At 36.8% G+C, this 21746-nt stretch overlaps 1 protein-coding gene across 1 annotated transcript in view; it reads left to right on the forward strand.

Annotated features, from left to right (window-relative positions):
• The window catches only part of MTCL1 (microtubule crosslinking factor 1), a 168104-nt gene that overhangs the window by 125497 nt on the left and 20861 nt on the right, over window positions 1–21746 (forward strand). The window contains exons 11-13 of the mRNA XM_044666826.1: window positions 5568–5735; window positions 6910–7167; window positions 15706–15999. Coding sequence (XP_044522761.1) covers window positions 5568–5735; window positions 6910–7167; window positions 15706–15999 — 720 coding nt within the window. The remainder of the gene's footprint in view (window positions 1–5567; window positions 5736–6909; window positions 7168–15705; window positions 16000–21746) is intronic.

Consider the following 21746-nt stretch of genomic DNA (forward strand, 5'->3'; position numbering starts at 1 on the left):
CATGTGTGTTCAATAGGGTTGGATCCATTGAGTACAACTTGAATTTTAATAATTAAGTCTTACAGTAGTGTCATCTAAACTAGAGGTGAGATTGTTTTAGCTGCTCATGTCCCCATGACATCATTAATGTGTCTCTGAGGGAAATAAATACGTGAAATCTACTGTAAGCAACAGCTGTTGGATGGGAGCATTCTTGGCTCTAAGGCTTGTCTCTTGCTCAGACGAGTACTATTATTAGGTAGGGAACATTTAGGTAGAGATTTTTATTCAAGAGAACTTTTAAAGCTTTTGGGCAGAAGTGGGTCTTCTTTGGCCATGATAACTAGAAAAGCAGTCAAGATGATATGTATGAGAGCAGAATGAGATTGAGCAATCAAAATGTCTGGACTTTGATCTTTGTTTTGCCTCACCTTTGGAATTTTTACTATTGGATATAAGAAGTGTCAACACTTGTCATGCCTTTGGAGATAAGAAATTACATATTTTACACATATTACTATATACCTGACACAGTAAGCACATAACAAATGTCTTATCTATCTATCTATCTACCTACCTATCTATCCATCTGTCTGTCTATCTCTCTCTATCTCTGTATTTATCTCTGTATGTCTCTATCTCTATCTATCTATCTATCTATCTTATCTAATCTAATTCTGTATTTATCTCTGTATGTCTCTATTTATCTATCTATCTGTCTATCTCTATGAAAACTGATTCTTAAACACCTTTAAAATTGGATCACTGCATGTATTTAGCTAGGGCCAAAAGCTCATTTTTATATTTGAATCCCTAACACTTAGTATAGAGCTTGGTACATAGGTAGCTATGTATTGCAATGACTAGAGGTTTGTAATAAAATCAGAAAAACTTTTATTTAAATCTGACCTTAGCCACTTACTACCTGTGTGACTCTTAATTTAATTATTCGTCTCAGTTTCCTCACCTGTATAATGGGAATAATAATGGTACTTAACCTCCTAGGGTTATTGTGAGGTTAAAATGAGATCATGTTTGTAAAGTGCTTTGCAAACCTTAAAATTATCATCATCATCATCATCATCATCATCATCATCATCATCATCATCATCTCATTAAGTAGTTAATAAATGCTATTTCAGTCTTTCATTCCAACCCTTCTTCAATACTCTTTCCACTTTCTTTTATCAGGTGTCAAAGTGGGAAAATCCAAGGGTAGTATTTTTAGTATTGTCAATGATGAGACTAGATTGCCATAGAAATGTTAGAAGAGCTATTCTATATCACATCTTTTGGTTATTCCTCTTCCTAGCTTACCTTTAGATGCTTTCCAAATGATCTGATTTCCCTGGTACTTTGTATCAAGTTCTCTACCAGTTTATTTTCCTCTCAACTGCTTTTTTTTTAAACCCTTACTTACCTTCTGTTTTAGAATCAATACTAAGTATTCATTCTAATATAGAAGAGTAGTAAGGGCTAGGCAATTGGGGTTAAGTGAATTACCTATGGTCCCACAGCTAGCAAGTGTCTGAGGTCAGATTTGAACTTGAGGCCTCCTGTCTCTAGGGCTTGGCTCTAAATCCACTGAGCCATCTCGCTCCCCTCCTCCCCAAAACTGCTTCTTATTATGTGAGACACCACGGCTCATAATCATCTGTCATCCTTTGTAATGTTTCATTAATGAAGCTGGACTCTTAAGCCAGTTTTGCCATTGGCTTCCCTGTCTCTCTACATGACAGAGAGATCATTCATTTTCTAAATGTAGTGGTTTCTGGGATTTCTCAGCCTCTTCATTGTGATAACTGTTTTGCTCAAGATTTTATGAAATACAAACATGTGACACAATTAGAAACCTTTCTCACTTAGCTTTGATTGTGATTAATCAATACTGTTAGATTAATCCCAAATCTATTTCCAAGCAGAAGTAGAATTTACTTATCTAATCCACCCTGATCCTTTCTTGGTTTGCCCAAGATTTGTCCATAGTTCTGGGAACCTGAGCAAATTTGCCACATATCAAACTTGTGATGCCTTTCCTTCAGATTTTATCTCCTCTTCCTCCAGAGAGAGAAAGAGAATCCTTTAGTTGTCACTTAGTATTTTTGTTATCTGACTACACAACGTTTCATTATTTTTTCTCAAGAAAGTCACTTCTTGTTCCTGTGGTTGACAGAAGCCTAAAGAAAACAAAACAAAAAATAACAATTAGACCCAATTTTTAAATTAAAACCAATGCTTTTTCTTTTCTTTTAAAAAAAAAAACCAAAACAACTTACCTTTTGACAGTATCAGTTCTAAAACTAGAGCAGCAAGATATAGGTAACTGGGGTTAAGTGACCTGCCTAGGGTCACATAGTGTTTAAGTTTTGCCATCATATAGTGCTATATAACTCCCTGCAATTTTGCAGACCTTTTTTCCAGAGACATTTCTTTTTCTTTCTCTTTCTTTTTTTATTTAATTAATTAATTTAGAATATTTTTCCTTGGTTGCATGATTAGCGTTCTTTTCCTCCCCTCCTCCCTTCCCTCTCCTGGAGCCAACAAGCAATTCCACTGGGTTTTACGTGTTTCATTGTTCAAAGCCTATTTCCCAATTTTTTTTTGTCCAAAGGGATTATGCCCCCTTTCCTCAACATAACATTGCAAACTTTTAGAAATATAACAAAGTTTTTAAACAAAAACTTATTTTCTACTACTTGTTTTGCATCAGTCTTGTCCTGATTTCTTGTAGATACTGAACCGATGGGTCAATGTTTGTTTTCACTATAGTGCCTATAACTGTAATTTTTTTAATGGATTTTCATCTATTTCCTTCAAGAAACTTTCAGTGAGTATTATGCTGTGGCAACATATCGGGCCAATGAACCCATAATTGTATTCACCTCATATGCTAACTTGGACATGAATATGCCACCTTAGTGAAACGCCATCATATATTTGGTTTTAATATCTAGCCTCCACAGTGTCTCTTTTGCTGCTGAAGAGTCTGCAAAGAAAATAAATTATAAGGAAACAATCATTCCTTCTGTGATAAATCTCAATTAAAGTGGCAGCAGTGGCAAGAAGGACAGTAAAGTGTTCATTCTTAATAGATGTTATGTAGTGTTCTAATGCTGTACTTCTAGCTAATCTCACTTAAGGATCTGAGCCATGGCAACTAATCACGTCTCAGCTCCCCTGCCGATAGAGCAGATATTTTTAATGAACACTGCAGGAGATTGCCTTGGATTAGCTTGGACAAAACATTAGTTTCCCACTTCCCCCTCTCCACCCCCGCTTTGCATCAAATAAGAAATAGATGTAGAGTACCTTGCCTCTGAATGCTCAGAATCACATTTACTTTATATATTACAAGCTGAGTTAGTAGAAAAAATATTATACAACCATATGTTGTGATTGCCTTTTAATGAACCTGAAGCTAAAAGTAAGCCCATGTATCCATTGGGGCTTTAAAGTCAATCCCCAAATTGCTAATTGCGCGATAACCAAATTATATACTCCATTTTCTTTTGGCTATTTCACGGACATCTGGCCTCACATGTTATTCATATTTGCTAAGTCTCATCCTTAGGCAGTAAGGTTCTTTTTTTTTTTTTTTTTAAACTCTGCTTATTTTTATTGACTCGAAAAACATTTGGTAGGGCCAAAGGCCACCTTAAAAATTCTCCTACAACAAGGTGGCTCCCATGCAGATGTCAAAATCATGAGTTGCCTTGAAATAAGTAGCAACAGAGATAACTTTGTTCAACCCTCTGATTACTGATATTGAGAAGCAGAATATATGGAGGGTTGCTAAAAATGTTTGTCACAGTCCTCTTACCCAGGTCCCTTTTCTGCAATCTTTCCCTGAGAAGTCTTGGTTTAGGATTATTCCCTCTTTGTTCCCATTCATGCGCTGCTAAAAGAAGGTAGAGAAAATCACAAATACTGCTGACTATATCCACTACAAATTAATGACATGTTATCCCTGGGTCTGTCACCCCCAGTAGCCTACATTGTGCACCTGTGGCTTTCTTCCCTACCAAATGTTGTAAATCATGACTAATAATAATAACTAGCCTCTCTTGGGGGAGAAGGTAATATTTTGATCCCTTTGGCTTCCCTTTCCCATTACAGCCTACAATAGAGCTCTTTTGAGATTCTTTTTGTGCTATGATTGATATTAGACAGAAAACAATCTTTTTAAGTTGATTGCTCATGCTCTAATGTACATAAGTATATTAAGTCACCATTCCAATTAATACCACACACATAATAACCAAGCAATACTTACTCTTCAGCCAAAAGATCATCATAATAATTAACATTTATGTAATCCTTTTAAGTTTGCAAAGCACTTTAGAAATATTGTCTAATTTTGTTCTTACAACAAACCTGGGACATAGGTTCTATTCTTATCCTCATTTTATAGATGAGGAAACTGAGGCAGATAGAACTTAAGTAATTTGTTTCTGGGTCTAGCACTCTATCCACTGTACCAACTAGTTGCCTCAAAATGTGGAAATCCTACCATTTGACGACATAAAGTTCAACTGCTATCATCATTGCTGTTTGACTTTGTATTTCATCTAAGAACATAGACTATTCATATGGAAGCTTTGCAACCTATCTTTGTAGAGCAGTGATCAATAAACCCTGCCTCTGGTCAAGCTATTTGACCTTTCAGTGCTTTGGGTAATTCTTTAAGCCTGTAAAATGAAGAAAATGTGTTGACTTGTTTTGGAGGAGGCCATTTCCTAAACTGGGAGTTCCTTATATGAAATCAAAGATCTGGTTCCTGTCCCAAAAGAATGCTCTCAGTCCTTGATATGCTGAAATTTAACCCAGTGTTAGATCCCATAAAAAATTCATTTATCATCTAAGAAAGCACTGACTCTGCATAATGTAACCACATGGCCATTCTTCAAGAAACATCTAGATATGATACTCTTGGTCTACATGTGTGTCTTCATCTCGTAGTACACATTTCAGGGCTTTCTCCCACATTTATGGGACCCATATTGACAGCCCAACTTCTCCAAAAGCTTGGAATTCCTGACTTTGTCCTCGAAGACAGTCTTTTTCAGACTCCTTCACATCAACACTGTCTTTATTCTCTTAGACTTTCACATCGATTCTCTCCTTTGGCAGTTTTAGAAAAGTACCTAAACTCCCTCCTACCATCTATATCCAGCCTGTTTTAAAAGGAATCTGGTTTAAAATGCTCGTGCACTCCAGAATTCTTTTTTCCCCATAGTTTCCAGGAGACTTGGGTAACCCATAGCTCCAGAACTCAGTTTGAATTTCTCACTAAAAGATGACAACCCTCTCTTACTTCCCTCATCCAAGATGACACCTAATTAGGCAATTCCCTACCCAACATCCCCTGCCCAGGCTGGACCTTATAACAAATAACATGTCAAATGACAATGATTCTTACCATATCACAGAAAAGATTGTATAAACTTTTCTTCCACCTTAAGTTAAATCCAGCCTTTCCTGTAACAAACACTTTTGAATTGGATTGGACAATTCTTTCTCTCCCATCCTAATCTAAAGAATGCTAAGAAAAAGTAAATGATGGAGATTTGACTCATGTGTTTCTACAGGCAGTGGAAAACCGGAATCTCATAAACTCCCTTAAGACTTTGCTGGATGATTTCCACTCTGAGATGAGGGAAGATGAACGGGATCGCCTTGGATTGCAACAACAATATGCCAAGGACAAGGCTGCCTGGGAAGTGGAGTGGACAGAGCTGAAGAGCCGCCTGGAACAGGTAAGTGCAATACTATATATCCAGATTACGCCGACTTCCAAAACAAGTCACAATTCCCCATATTTTCTTGCCTGTATAGACTTTCTTCTCCCATGCTGATGTTCCCTCTATCTAGTATTGGTTAATGTGGATCCCAAGGCCACACAAACAGCTTATGTAAAAACCATGGCTAATGTTCAGTTGCTATTGGAAAAAAGAATAATACTTAGAGAGGAACTGCTGAACCAAGCCTCTCTGAATATGAACTTCATTCAACAAATGATATTGGTTCAATTTTGGCATTGCATTTGTAGATTCAAGGAAACAAATATCATCTGATCCAACTTACTTTCAGATAAGAAAACTGAGAAATTGGCCTTAAGCTAATGTGATTTATTGCTCAAAAAGAAAAGCATTTCTTGTATGGTTCAAATCTTGAGTCTAAATATGTTGTGAAGATGTGATCATTTTTGAGAAGTAATATTGTGAAGTGGTAAGAAAGAGCACTGGATTTGGAGGCAGGATAACTTCATTTCAAATCCCCACTCCATTATCTGTGCGACCTTGGAAAAATCATTTAATCTTTGGGGGCCTCAGTTTTGTCATCTGCAAAATGAAAGGAATGGCTAAATGAGCCAGAAAGTGCCTTCTGGCACTATATCCTATTGTTCTATAAATGGGTGGATTTTTTTTCCCCTCTGTCACAAAATAGCCTAGACTCTGAGACTCCTAACACTGGGAATCTCAAACTTGAAGTCTGTTATACTTGGCTGCCTACAATACAACATTCAAGGGTATTGTAGTGGAAAGAGCTCTGGAGCTTAAGTCACAAAAGAACTGGGTTCAAATCCCATTTCTGATATTGACTGTGGGACCATGGGCAAATCATTTTTGCCTGAGCCTCAATTTCCTCATCTAGTACCTGTGGTACTAACTTTACAGGTTGTTAGGAAGACCAAATGGGACAGTGTTTGTAAAGTAGCTTATAAACCTCAAAGGACCACAAGTTGTTATTATTTAATCTGTTGCCTCCTAGTTCAAACACATATCTACTTAACAGTATTGGAGTCAAATCTTTGTGAAAAGAACCAGTGATTGCGGTAGTAAGTATACAAATTACCACTGTGTAGCAAATGACACAATCTGGCAAATCTGGATTTGGTGACTATCACTTTACCCCTTGTCTTTTTGACAGCTGGAAGGAAAGAACTCAGAAAGAAATCCAGGAGAAATGTCTCCCTCCTATGATTTAAAGGGAGCTTTTAAGAAGGAGAGAGAGGAGCACAAGAAGCTACTTGCAGAGAGTCATAGCTTGGTGATGGAGCTACGCTGGCAAGTCCTTCACAATGAGAAAAACTGGAAAAGGGAAAAAGTGGAACTTCTGGATCGATTAGACAAAGAGCGCGAGAATTGGGAGCTACAGAAGAAGGAGATGTTGCGAAGAATGCATCAGGTAAGGAGGGAACTACCCAAGATCTAACAAATTCATGAATGTAAGGAAATAAATTCACCTAGAGGTAAAAAAAAAAAAAAAAAAAAAAAAGAACCTAACCACTTTGATGAATAGCAGTATGATGCTGTAGCCAGAGTACCATCAGAAGATCTGAGCATAAATCCATCTTTGAACACATATAAGATATGTGACTCTGAGGCAGTCACTTAACATTTCAATGCCCCAGGTAATTCTCAAAGACTAGAAACTGGAGATAGGCATGTGGATGGAGTTTCTGCATCTGCAGTTATCTATAATCTTGAAATCATAGATCTAGTCCCAAAATAAAACTAAACCCAAGTTCTTTAGTGATTTTTGCCACCTCAGAATAGTTTATGAAAGGCAATGTGTGATAGAGGCTTATATCCCAGAGGTGGTACTGTGTGACCTTAGGTAAAATCTTCTCTTTCTTAGGGCAAATGGCACTGTTATTTCATTGCTATTTTGTTATTGTTGAGTCATTTTTAGTGGTGTTTGACCCTTCATGACCCTATTTGGGGTTTTCTTGAAAACATACTGAAGTGGTTTGCTATTTCCTTCTTCAGCTCTTTTTATAGATGAGGAAACTGAGGCAAACAGGGTTAAGTGGCTTGCCCAGGGTCACAGAGCTAGCAAGTGTCTGAGGCTAGATTTGAACTCGGGTCTTTCCAGCTTCGGGTTGAGGTTTCTAGCTACTGAGCCACCTATCTGCCCTAATTATAATTAGCTTTTTTAAAGGGGCATTTACTGTAGTGGTATAGCACAAGTCAAGACATCATTAGTTCTCTTTGAAAAAATGAAGGACAAACAACAATAACAATAAGAACAGGGAGTACAAAATACTTTCCCAAAAAGTTTGTGATATTTTCTCCCACAAAAACAAAAATAATCTGAGGGAAAGTGGGCTCAAGCTTAGGTTGCATATGGCAATGGGGATAAAGTTCCTGGAAGTCCTTTTCTGTTTGTACTCAAAATCTTCCCCTTGGGTATGGTACATTTTATCTTCTGGGCTCCTTGTAGAATCTTGAATCTTCCTTTCTTCACTGTGTCTAGTTGGTCTGTAGTACCCAACGCTGACAGTATTTCTTGCTGATGCTATGCCATGGACACGTCTAAGATGCCAACAAAAAAAAGTTCAATCTTCCAGCCTTCTGAAATTCAACAGATCCTCCTAAATCCAAATTATGGGTATAAGGAGAGGGACTAAGAGAGAAACAAACTGAGGACCTCCTCCCCACTCCCTATTATTAATTCTCAGGAGCTACTTCTTACACTGAACTGCCAATCCTTGATTCCAAACCATCTCAATAATTTTGTGCAAGTCCCACAGAGTCTGGTCAAGTCCCTCAACCAATTCAAAGAGACTATCATACTTAGTTGAAATGCCTTTGAATGAGTGATTTATTCACCAGAGTTATCCAGTCCTCTTTCATACTTAGCTTACAACTCTGATTCTTTTGAAACATATTCACACCTGAGAATAAGTGGGGAGTAATTGATTCAATCAATTCTAATATTTACATATAAAATATGGAGGTTGAATTAAATTATCTCTAAGTTTCCTTCTTCTCCAAATTGGGTAATGTACAAAGTAAGGACATTAAGGAAAATATTAAAATGAATAGAATATATTTCTGATATGTGAAAAATCATCTCTATGTAAAGCATCATTTCTTGTACATCTCTTCTCTCCCTTTAGCCACACCAAAATTTTAAAGTAGAAGGAAGGAAGGAAGGAAGAAGAGAAGGAAGGAAGGAAATAAAAAGGAAAAAATAAAGATTGATTTAAACCCTAAACCTAGGCAGAACTAAACTTTAAGAGCTCTGCTAATAATGTGATCACAGTGTGTGCTTCTGCCTGAATTTAGATGTAGCCCAATAAAGGAAATGCTGAATAAAACTGGAAACCAAGCTGTTCTGTTATGACCAGGCACACAGAGCACATCTTTGAGTGGTGATTAAATATGACCACAGTTAGAAAAGACAACAGCCCAAAGCCAATCTTTATTTGGACTAAAAAATTCAGGGGGAAAAAGTCCAAGTTAGAGATTTGATTTTTACTAATATGTGACTGTCATGTGCTTTTCCAGTCATCATTGTCTACACTTCAGCTAATCTCTTGATTTTGGTAGATAGTGGTCATTCTTGAATGATGCACAAATTAAACTAATGCAACCTTGGCTCTTATTCCTAATTAGTTTTGCAAAGTGTGCTTTTTATTTGTGTCTGTGTTTCACATTTAGAAATACTTGAGATCTTAGGAAATGTTATTAATCTTGGAAAATATGAGTCCATAGAAATGGCAGTTTTCTTTGTTGCTTTCATTTTGGTCATTATTTTCAGAAAAATAGTAATAACTAGAATTTATATAGCACTTTGAGGTTTGTAAATCTCTTGATCCTCACAACAGTCCTTTAAGGAAGGTGTTATTACTATCCTCGTTTTACAGATGAGAAGACTGAGACTAAGAAAGACTAAATATTTGCCTAGAATAATAGAGCCAGAAGCTCAGCCTTTCTGACTTCTAATCCAATATAATTCACTATGCCACCTAGCATGCATGAGCAATCACTGTCTATGTGATGCATCATTCTCACTTGAGCATACAGGTATATATTTTTATACCAAATTATAAAATTGAAAGGAATATATCAAATGCTTTGGAAAATTGGAAACTTTTGGTTTAGGCTGTTTGGGGCCTTCATAAAACTCAAGGACAATACAGATTGGGAGGAATGTTTGGGGCTAGATCTCAATCCTTTCTCTGTCCTTCATGGATTTTGTTTCCCATTTCCTGGATATTTGATGTGGTTACCATCCCTAATTTCCCAATTCCCATCAGGAGGAAAGCTAGTCATTTCCTGTTTTATTCAGAAGCTTAACTGACAGAAAGTCTTTAGGTTGATACCTCTGGATGCTCTTGGATCCTGGTGAGTCAATGATTAGTTTTGAAGGTTTTAAACCTTTTAAAAAGGAAAATCAAGTTCTCAGGAAAATTTTTTTTCCATCATCTTACATTGTATCCTTCCCCTCTTCAACTCCCTTACTTTCCCAGAGGAATCTTGTTTGATTAAGTAACTGCTCTGATCTTTCAAACTTTGGATCAAATATTTATCAGTGTCAAATTTCAGTTATCTTAAGTTATCTGTAACCTGAGGAGGTCAACTAGTTATTAAATAGAAGACTGTATAGCCAGGACCAATCCCTGAGATAATAGCTTTTCTTCTACCTGAAGAAAACCTACATAGTTTCCATGGTTAATGCCAAGTCCCTTTCTGCATCATCAGTAACTATTCCATAGCAACCATAATGATTTATTGACAACTACAACATTCTTTTTACAAGTCACTTCCTTGTAGAGAAAATTTTCCGTCATTTATAAAAGATTTTTATTGATATCTTTTGTGTTTACATAACCAGAATTTCTCCCAGGATCACACCTTCCCACCAAGAGAACCATTTCATATAACTATTAATATTTTTAAGAGGAAATAGGGAAGAAGAATAAAAAATCAGCAAAGCTGATTAATACATTAAAAGACTTAGAAAAGATATATGATATCTTGTAATCATGGTCTTCCAACATCATTTTCTTAAGCATCTAAGAATGTTTACTATTCCTAATAAAAAGATGAGTAAAACACATGTAAAGATGTATGGTCTCCAAGAGAGTCTATGAAAGAAGCAAATGTTCATTTTATTTGATTGGACCAAGTACACACAATTGGAAATCTTTTCAAATTGGCATCTACTTAAGCAGTGACCTCAGAACTTCACTCTTTATAGTAATATAGCTTTGAGTATAAATGTATTCTCAACCTACATATGAAATTAAACTCGGAGTCATGGACCCTAAGTTGGTTAGTGCCATGCTTTCTCTGCTATTCTTAGAAATACATTTGTCCCTAATGAGCTTGTACTTTGGACAAAAATAAATCTGTTCTTTCTCCCCAAGTATTTAGCATTTGAAAGTAGGATTTTTAAAAATATGGTAACTAGATTTGCAAATTAAGACAGCAGAGGGACATTCTTTGTATAACAGGAAGTTGGCAGAGGTTATTCCTTCAGCTAGTTTGTTGCTCACTCATTAAACTCTTAGTCACACATTCCTGAGAGAAGCAAGAAGCATATCAACGACTCTTCCTGGAATGTTTAACAATGTGTGGCTTGGGCACACAACTGCTTTGTAAGTCTCATAACCTTGAATATGATAACCTTATACAAATAGTCAAGAGTCTCTCTAAATCCATTTTCCACACTGGACGCATATGTTTCTTGCTTGTTGAGTGTCATAAAATTCCAACATGATTTTTCCACCATGTAAGAACCTTTATATGATGGATGTCTACGGTGGTGCAGCTAAAGCCTGATTGTGAATGTTAGCACCAAGCATGCCTTCCTCTCACATTTCAGGACATATTTTTTTAATGGATTTATACCATATCTGCCGTTAGAGTTGGTAGGTTTCTAGTTCATATTCAAACAATATGGGGCTTATTATTTTCAGTCGTGGTTTAGTGAAGAGAATGTCAAATTTAGAGTTGGGAAGACCTTGGTTCAAATTAGATACTTAATGAGCTGTGACCCTGAGAAAATCACTTAATCTCTGTGAGGCTCAGTTTCTTCTTCTATAAAACAAAAGGTTAGGCTCAATGAGTTTTGAGATGACGTCAAACTCTAAATCTATGATCCACAGTCTAACCCTTTAAACACTTAATTCTCCCTTTCATGATAAACTTAAATTAGCTGTCTGTGTAAGATGAAGACTAGACTCTGAAAGTCTCTTTATAATGTGTAAGGTGTTTCTGAGAGATAGCCTTAGTTAGCAAGACCTGATTTAAAATCCTGCCTATGACACACGATGGCTTTGTGGCCCTGGGCCAATTTCTTAATGTCTCAATGTTCTCTGCAACTCTTTATAACTGTAAGTTGCACAGCATATTTTGATCTGAATTGGTAGAGGGAATTTTGTTATCTGAAGTTCCCTATACCAATGAAATCACGGGTCTAGCCCCATTCCAACAAGTTTCCATCATGAAGCATTTCATTGGGGCAATTGAAAGGCAAATCCTTGTTTTCACATCTCATGCACAGTAAAAGTAGTCCTATTGGCTAGTAGGGGGTAGAACAGTGGTTCTCAAACTTGGCCACAGAACTCCTTTATGCTCTTAAAAATTATTGAGAACCCAAAAGAACTTTTCTTTATATGGATTATATCCAGTAATGTGCTGGTAAATGTTTAACAACCAACTTTCTGAAGAGAAAATGTATACCTGGCACACTTTAAGTTTAATTTATATTATTCGCATTTTCTTCAGAATTTTCTTAAGCCTAGAAGATCAACAAAACAATAAATTAAGCTCCGATTTGTACTATTTGCCAATTTCCAAAGCGTAAATGATCACACTAAAATTTTAACAATTTTACAAACTGGTCTGAGCCATCTATGGCAGAATACCAATTATGTCTATCAATATTTGCTATATTAGAAATTAAGACATGCTGATATTATTATAAAAAAAAAGAGTATTAATGTCATGAACTCCTTGAAAGGGTCTCAGACATCCCTGGGGTTCCCTCTGATTACATTTTGAGAACTGCTGCTCTAGAAAGAAGAGAAATGCATTTAGAATCAGAAATTCAAGATTAAGCTTTGGTTTTCCAAGGACACACATTCCCTAGGTAGTATATATTAAGGCAAGTTAATCCACGTCTGTGAATCTCAGTTTCCTCCTCTATAAAATGGACATAATAATACTTGTACCATTTATCTCAGAGGGATGTTGTGAAGAAAACTCTTTGTAAATGAGTTGTTGTTGTCATCACCAAAGATGTAGCATCTACTGAGGTAATTGATTTCTCCAATTCATTCCCTGCTAAGGGAAATGTTTTGACTTGACTTTAGCAGTAGCTCAGACCAGCTAGCATCACGCTAATCAATTTGACTCCCAACCTTGTAGATGCTTTGCAAATCCAAAGTGATGTTCATTCACACAGGAGGAGTATTATGTTTTACATATCTATTAAGATATATTTTCAGTAGTATCCAACTCTTCATGACTCCATTGAGATTTTCTCAGCAAAGATATCAGAGTGATTTGCCATTTCCTTCTCCAGCTTACTTTTTTTTACAGATGAAGAAATTGCAGCAAACAAAGTCAAGTGACTTGCCCAGCAAATAAGTGTCTGAGGCCAGATTTGAACTCACAAAGATGAGTTTTCTTAATTCCAGTTCAAACATTCTATTCACTGCCACAACTCAAGAAGTCACACTTAAATAACACTTTGTGTTATTTCATTGTAATAAGAAACTCTCTCTCCCTTTGCTAGGTGGTACAGCAGATAGAGTACCAAACCTAGAGTCAAGAAAACCCATTCCCTTGAATTTCAGTGCAACCTAAGACACTAGTTCAATGAACCCAAGCAAGTCACTTAACTTTGCTTGCCTTGGTTTTCTCATCTGTAAAAATGAGCTGGAGAAGGAAATGGTAACCCACTTTAGTATCTTTGGTGATCAAATCCTAAATAGGGTCATGAAAGAATCATATGTGGCTGAAAAAGAACTGAAAAACAACTTAGAGAGATTTATCTGAGGCATTGAGCTAAAGAGATGGCCAATTTATGTAAAGACAGGACTGGAATCTGGACCTTCCTAACCCTTACACTAACACTGTCAGTAGATGAGGCACATCTTGAGCAAAAAGGAATAGCTGGAGGTTTTACAAAATGCTTCCTTCTCAACAGTCACTACCCCATCTTCCCCACCCAAGTCTGTTTAATGCTACTTGACTTCACATGGGTTATCCTCTCACACAAGTAGGAATAGATAGAGAGGTAACTACTAGGACACATAGTTAAATGTATAAAAATTGCTTTTGAAAATTTTGATATTCTTCCAAGGAAAGTTATATTATCTCATTACTCTATGACTGAAAATCATTATTCCTCCTTGCCTTTGGGGCAGGTCTAAAATGCCACTCTTATCTTTTAAATATTTTGCTCATTAAAAGAGAACAAAAACCAATAGAGTTTTAAAATATGTCAGCCAATAAAGGACTCATTAAAAGTAGTTAAGTAAAAATATCCTTGGGTCTAGGTTTGCTCATGTATAAATATTTATTGAGAAAGACAAAAAGAACAAATATTATAAAATTAAAATGCCAACAAATATTATAAAGATTTCTAAATGGATCAAGAGCTTCATTAGGAGGAAGTTCTCCTCCCATTTCCATTTCCACAGTTCTCTGGTGTTTCACACTGGTGTATTTCCCAGCCAAGTCAATGAGTGATAGAGGATGACCATGAAAATAATACTTGACCACATGCTCAAAGCCAAAAGAAATTCCAGATGGGCCTGATTATGCTAAGAAGGAGCATAATGTGGTGGTAAGAGTGATAGATTAGAATGAAAAAACATGGTTGTCAAATCTCAGCTCTGCCATTTTTTAAAATGGATATCTGTGGGCAAATGACTTTACTTCTCTGGCCTTTAGCTTTCTTATCTGTAAAGTGTAGACTTTGTATTATTTAAGTTGTTAGTTACATCAGAATTCCCAGGTATCTCCCTCCCTCTCCTTCCTCCCCTAGAGAAGGCATCAGTTTACCGCCATGCCCCCCACCCCAAACATATATATGAACTGTCTTTTGTGTTTCTATTTATCAGTTCTTTCTCTGGAGGTAGATATTTACAGGTTATTCTTCAAACATTAATTCTGTAGCTGCATATAATATTCTCTTGGTGCTACTCATTTTGCTTTTCATAATTTCATATGGGTCTTTCCATGTTTTTAAAAATTAATCTGGGGGGCAGCTGGGTAGCTCAGTGGAGTGAGAGTCAGGCTTAGAGACGGGAGGTCCTAGGTTCAAACTTGGCCTCAGCCACTTCCCAGCTGAGTGACCCTGGGCAAGTCACTTGACCCCCATTGCCCACCCTTACCAATCTTCCACCTATGAGACAATACACCGAAGTACAAGGGTTTAAAAAAAAAGTTTAAAAAAATTAATCTGTTTATCATTTTTTATGGAAGTATATTCCATCACAATCATCTGCCATAATTTGTCAACCATTCCCCCATCGATGGGGAGCATTCTTTAGCATGAATAATAAAGAGTTGACAATCATCTTAATTTTCCTTTTAAAAATCTTTTGGTTTCATTCTTTGGGCATTAATGCAAGATGTTTCCTGAGTTATTTGTGTTATTAACAGATACCCCTGCTCTCCAAACCCATTGACACAGAGACAAAAAAAGAGAAATAACTACACTGAGCATATAAACAAAAGTGAAACTATAGATATGGAAATGCAAATAAAATTGTTGGGACTAGATAAATTTTTTAAACCATAAGTTTGGCACCCAGTGTTGGGGGGCAGTGGATGGTAGGGAAAAAATGGAAAGAAAGAATATTATAATGTCCTAACATTCTTTGGAGTCAGTACAAAGTTGTGAGAAAGAAACAATCTACTATAAAGAGCAGTGGATGGATAGGCTGTACTAACTTTCTCTTCTTTAAATTTTAAGCTCCAGGATGGACTGAGCTACCTTGGAAATGACACTTTCTTTAGGGATTCAAAAGAAGTCATCCGTATGTTATCTAGCCAAGACAGCTATTATTCGCCTCCTTCAACAAGAAATTGGTCTTACTCTGATCCAGACCCAATGCAGTATGGAGACCAGACACTGTCGAAATTGAAGCATTCAGACCGATGCTCTGCCACAGAGAACATCTACTTGGATGCTTTGGCCTTGGATGAACCCAATGCCCCCAAGCCTCGAAAAGTGGGACGAGAGAAGTTTATCACTTGCCTGCATGAAGTAATCCTTGCATTCTATTTTTAATTGCTTTCTAATGAAATAACTATAATTAAGCAATAATGAAAATGGTCTTTTCTAAGAGCAGAAAGTGTCATGATAAAACAGAAATTAGAGAAAAAGGAGACTAGGACAGGAGAATAGACACTTATATTCTCATATCATCAATCCTGCCCATGTTATTGCTCCTGCCAATATCACCATGACTTAGTTTTCCTCAGATAGAGATCTACTTTATTTGCAATGAAAGATGGAGTCTCATAAAAATAGATGCCATATTCATCAGTTGTGGTCAGTAATGCCAGTTCTGATCTTGGCCACATCCACAAGATATCAAGATAATTAGAAGTCCAGATAGGAGTTATTCAAATAACCCAGACCCTAATTTAGATCTCTTTGATTAGAGGAAAAAAATGTTCTGTCCATCCATATGAGACAACATGGTGTAAGAGAAAGTATGCTATATTGAGAAAGGGGAAACATGGGTCTGCCCTGTACTAATGAGGCAGGTAGGTGTTATAATGAATAGAGTGTTAGATGCAAAGTCAGGAAAATCTGAGTTCAAATCCAACCTCCGAAATTTACTCCCTTTGTGACTCTAGGCAAATCATTTAAATTCTTAGCTTAATTTCATCATCCATAAGATAGAAATAATAATAGCAATGACTTCGCAGGGCTATAATCAAATGAGATATATGCAAAGCACTTTACAAGCCTTAAAGGGCCATTTAAACATCTAGTGTTTTTACTCTGTGACTTTGGGAGTGCTGAGGATTACAAAGAAAAGCAAAAAGCTCATAATCTAATGGTGAAGGTGAAATTAATCTAATTAACCTCTTTAGGCTTTACTTTTCTCCTAGGTAAGTTAAGACGTGGATTAGCTGATCCCCAGTTACACCTTGAATTCCCAAAGCTAAAGGAAAGTCTCTTAACCATGAAAGCTGTCCCAAAATGAAATAGGCTGCTTAAGGAAAGAATGATTTTCCTAACCCTAGAGGTCTTGGGGGAAAGCTAGATAATCAACTGTTTGGTTTGATATAAAAAGGATTCTTGTGCAGTTACATGTTAGACTAGATACTAAAGTCCCGTCCAGCTCTGAAATTTTAGAATTGTATGGATCATTGGAGAGGGTATGAAATATTGAGACCTTCAAGATAAAAGGACAGAGAAAGAACTAAAACACAATGCTTCTACCACTCCCAGCTGAGCACAAAAGTAATCCAATTGCAAATGAAATTGAAGCCTTTCTTCATGTGATTTGGGGAGTTTTGAGTTTCTCATAAGTTACTAAAGATTCATAATTTCCCTTGGTACTCACACATTCATAAAAATTGGATTGTGTTAGAAATGAGGGATATGTTCAAATCTCTATTATGGAATTAAATTTGAAGAAGATCCTACAAATTTTTCTTTAGTTCAATGAAACCTTGAAAAATTTGGTCCAACTCAGAATTATCCTCAGTAAAGAAAAGCCATGGGGAAAAGAGGACATATGCCAAGAACTGCAGGGCAACCGTGGTGGCTTTTTTTTTTTAAGTATAAGACACCCCAAGACAATGACAATGACAACTACCACTCCTAGCTCACATTTCCACAGAAGATTAAGGTTTACAAAGGGCTTTTTTTTGTCTGCCTAGACGGAACTCTTAGTTTCCAGTTCCATCATTGACTTCCAAGGGAGTCAATGCCACATTGGATCCATGCACTTCTCTAATTCTCTCATTCACCATACTTTATTTTAGATTTTACATGAAGCATCATATGAATTTCACATTAAGGAAACCATGATTTGTTGACAGCCTAGGCTTTATTACTAGTTGTTTTCCATGAACTAAATGAACTTTTGTCAATCAAGCATTTATTAAGCACCCATTGTGTTCAGAGTTCTATGCTAAGAAAAAAAGGATGAGACAAGTAGTTGTCTCAGACCTGGACACAAAAAGGTTCTGGGTTCAAATCTGGCCTCAGATACTTCTTAGCTATGTGACCCTGGGCAAGTCACTTAATGCCAGTAGCCTAGCCCTTACCATTCTTCTACTTTGAAACAGACACCTCCTATCGATTCTAAGAGAGAAGGTAAGGATTTTTTTTTTCACAAAAGTACTATGCTAAGCACTAGGTTTACAAAGAAAGGCAAAAACAGTCCCTGATTTCAAGCAGCTCACATTCTAATGAGAGGTACAACATGCAAAATAACTGTGAATTTACAAGATATATATAGAAAAGATGGAAAGTAACCTCAGATTGAAAGACACTAAGAGCTAGAAGAACTAGCTAGAGGAACTCCCACAGAAGAAGGTGAGATTTGAACTAAATATTTTTTTCAGTTTTTATTTTTTTATTTGAACTAAATCTTGAAGAAAGCCAGGGAAACTGACAGGCAGAGGTGAGCAGACAAAGTATTCTAGGCATGAGAGTTAGCCAGAGAAGAGATCCAGAGACTAGAAGTAGAGTATTATGTTTTCAGGAATAGCAAATAGGCTAATGTGGCTAAGTCATAGAGTTCATGGAGTAGAATAAAGTGTAAGAAGACTTGAAAGGTAGAGAAGGGCCTGATTATAAAAGGGTTTTAAATATCAAACAAAAGAGTTTATATTAGATTCTGGAAGTCCCTGACGTTTATTGAGTTGGAGGGGGAAGAAAATAGAGACAGGAAATCTGGCCAAACCCAAACTTTAAGAAATTGATTTTGGACACTGGAAAGAGGATGGATTGCAGCAGGGAAAAATTGAGGGAGGAAGGAAAATTAGAACTCCAAGTGAGAAGTGATAAGGACCTGAATTGAGTTGGTACTGAGTAAATGGGAAAAAATGTAAACCAGAGATGTTGTAAAAGAAGAAATGATGAGATTTGGCAACAGATTAGATATATGGGATGAGTAAAAATAAGAAGTCATGGATGTCACCAAGATTTGAAGCCCGAGTAAGTTATTGGTGTCCTTTACAGTAATAGTATAGTTCAAAAGGAGGGAGAGCTTGTGAGAAAAGATTCTGTAGTCTCTCCTGGACATAATGAGTTTGAGATACCACCCTATTAAGTTCCCTTTTGCGTGTTGTATTTCCCCATTTGAATGTAAGCTCTTTGAGGTCAGTCTCTTGAAAGAATAGCCCACAAAATCTATTTTTACTTGTACTTAAATTTCCAGTGCTTAGCACAGTGCTAGGCATAAATTTGGGTATGGTAAGTGCCAATCTCAGGAATTCTTCCTAATTGGTTTCCCTCTTTCCTTTCACCAATCCACTCTCCCTCCACAGCTACTGTTAAGATTAAAAATGATAAAGACTGATATAATAAGAGAAATTAGTAGTTTAATTAAAGCCATGGCCATGTTGGTAAAATACATATATGACCGTGCTTATCTTTTAAATTTACCTCCGTAGCCCATCCTGTCCCTCTGGTACGCCAGCCAGCCACTCTGCAAAACCTAGAAAGAGGCTTTCTCTAGGCCCTCCTCCGAAATTAAATTGCCCCACACGTGGGGACGCTGGACGTCCCCACGCCTTAAACTGGAAACCGGAAACCCATAGGGATCACGGGAAATGTAGTCTCAAAGTCCCCACGTGTCCATAGGGAGTCTGCTAGACACTTCCAAATAGCACTTCCCTGAATTCAAAACAAACACTACCAAAAGAACCTTCCTAATGTACGTGCCTGACTTTGTCAGTCCTTTGTTTAAAACCCTTCAATGGTTTTCTGTTACCTATAAAATAAAATGAAAACTCCTAAGAGGCATTTACCACACTCAAAATCTGGATCCCACCTTCCTTCTCATTTTTATATTGCCTTATTTCATATTACTATCCTGCACACTCCAAGATTCAGTCAACTGAACTTCAAACTGAATTGTTCCCTGACTTCCATTGCCCTTCTCAGACCATCATATATGTTAACCTTCATGTGCCCTTGATACATTTCCTCTTCACTTCTGAATCTCAGCATGCTTGTCTTCCTCTAAGACTCAGCTCAAGCTCTTCTTTCTCCATTAAGCCTTCTATAATATTCCTCATAGGCAATGTTCTTTCCCTCCTTGATTGTCCTCCTTCTCTTCTTATGTGTATACTTGTTGCATCCTCCCCACCCACAGTAGAATGGGGCAGGCTGAGGATCATTCAGTATCTTGCTCATTGTAAGTACTTAATAAATGTTGGATCCAATTGAGTTGTTTCTAAATATGAATATACTCAGGAAATTTCAGAAGAGGCAGAAAAAAAGCCTAAAAATCCATATTCTTTAAATCAAAGGAAAATATTCTGGCTCTAGAAAGCTCTTAACTAAAAGGAAAAAAATTCTACTGTAAAAAAGTCTTCATACAGAGAATTAGAAAATGTCACTAGATAATAACATATTTTAAAAATTGTTGCATTATGTAAGAAAGAAAGGATTCAACCCCCGGAAAACTAAAGTGAATGTTTGAATTAAATCCTATATTTATCCCCTTGGGACAGAATGTTGCTAGTATGCCTAGTGTATCATGGATGTTTCATAGAAAGAGGGGGTATGGGGGAAGCTTTCTGAATAAAGGAGTTATGATGCTAGGGCCAAATAGATTGAGTCCCACTTTATCCAGAAATTTTCTTCATACTGCATTACTTGAGTTCTCCTGGTTATACCTTTCACTCAAGTAGCTGAGGTACTGAGTTTAAAAGATGGATTAAAGGAATTGTTACTAGGGTACCATTATAACAGCTGCTTCATCTGTCAGGCAGCCTCCTACACACTTAATGGAACCCATCGAGTGAATGTCAAAGAGTTTCTTTGTTGGAATGTAGGGAAATGGTGTGTTGGAGGAATAAATTGAATGTCTAATCAGCAGTGTAGGAGATTAAGGCCTATGGACAGTCTGCATAATCCATTGGAAGCCATACAACCCAGAGATCTAGGGAAAGGCCCTGTATGTATAAAGTACACCCCACCTAGGGGGCAATTGGGAATGGTCTTTTTGTTGTTGTTGTTATTTGTTTGTTTTTGGTATATTTAGGATCCAACACAGCACTTGGTGGAAAGCAGGCATCTGAATAATTCTTGTGGAGGGCTCGGATAAGGTTCCCACAGGAAGAGAAATTATATGAAGGTTGCTAATCTTTGCCACTGGAGGAAGCACACATTTTGATGAGATTACGTATTGAGGTCATAGGGTAATTTAGTGAAAAGAGATCCAAACAGGGACTTGGAAGATTTGTGTTTTAGCACCAGCTCTGCCGAGAAAGTCATAGACCTTATGTTTCCATGCACTTCTGAGCTCATGGCCATTCTCCCAGGAGGAAAACGAATGAATTAACTAATTCAATCAAAAAGAATTATTCAGATGCCTGCTCTCCACCAGGTTGGACCCTAAATATACAAAAAATAAAAGCGAGACAATTCTCAATTCCCCCTAAGGAGCTTACGTTGTAGTGAGGAAAACCAACGTGTCTTTGGAAGCAAATACAAAAATGCAGGCAAAGGGAATCAGGAGAGTCCTTGTGAAGCAGGTGACACTTTGAGCTAAAACCTGAAGAAAGCTTAGAATTCTAAGAAGTGGGTAACTTTGAGAAGAAATTTCAGTTAAAACAATAGTAAGGAAATTTCCTTACTACAAAACCAAAGTTCATAGAGAATTTGGCTAATAACAATAATAAATGTTAAAAAAATATTCATTCATATAGTGCTTTAGAGTTTACAAAATACTAAAGTTATATCATCTCATTTGAACCTCACAAAAACCTTGTGTAAGTACTATAGGTTTAACTATCCACATTCAACAGTTAAGG

Source organism: Gracilinanus agilis, chromosome 1, assembly GCF_016433145.1.
Source record: "Gracilinanus agilis isolate LMUSP501 chromosome 1, AgileGrace, whole genome shotgun sequence".
NCBI classification, from domain to species: Eukaryota; Metazoa; Chordata; class Mammalia; order Didelphimorphia; family Didelphidae; genus Gracilinanus; species Gracilinanus agilis.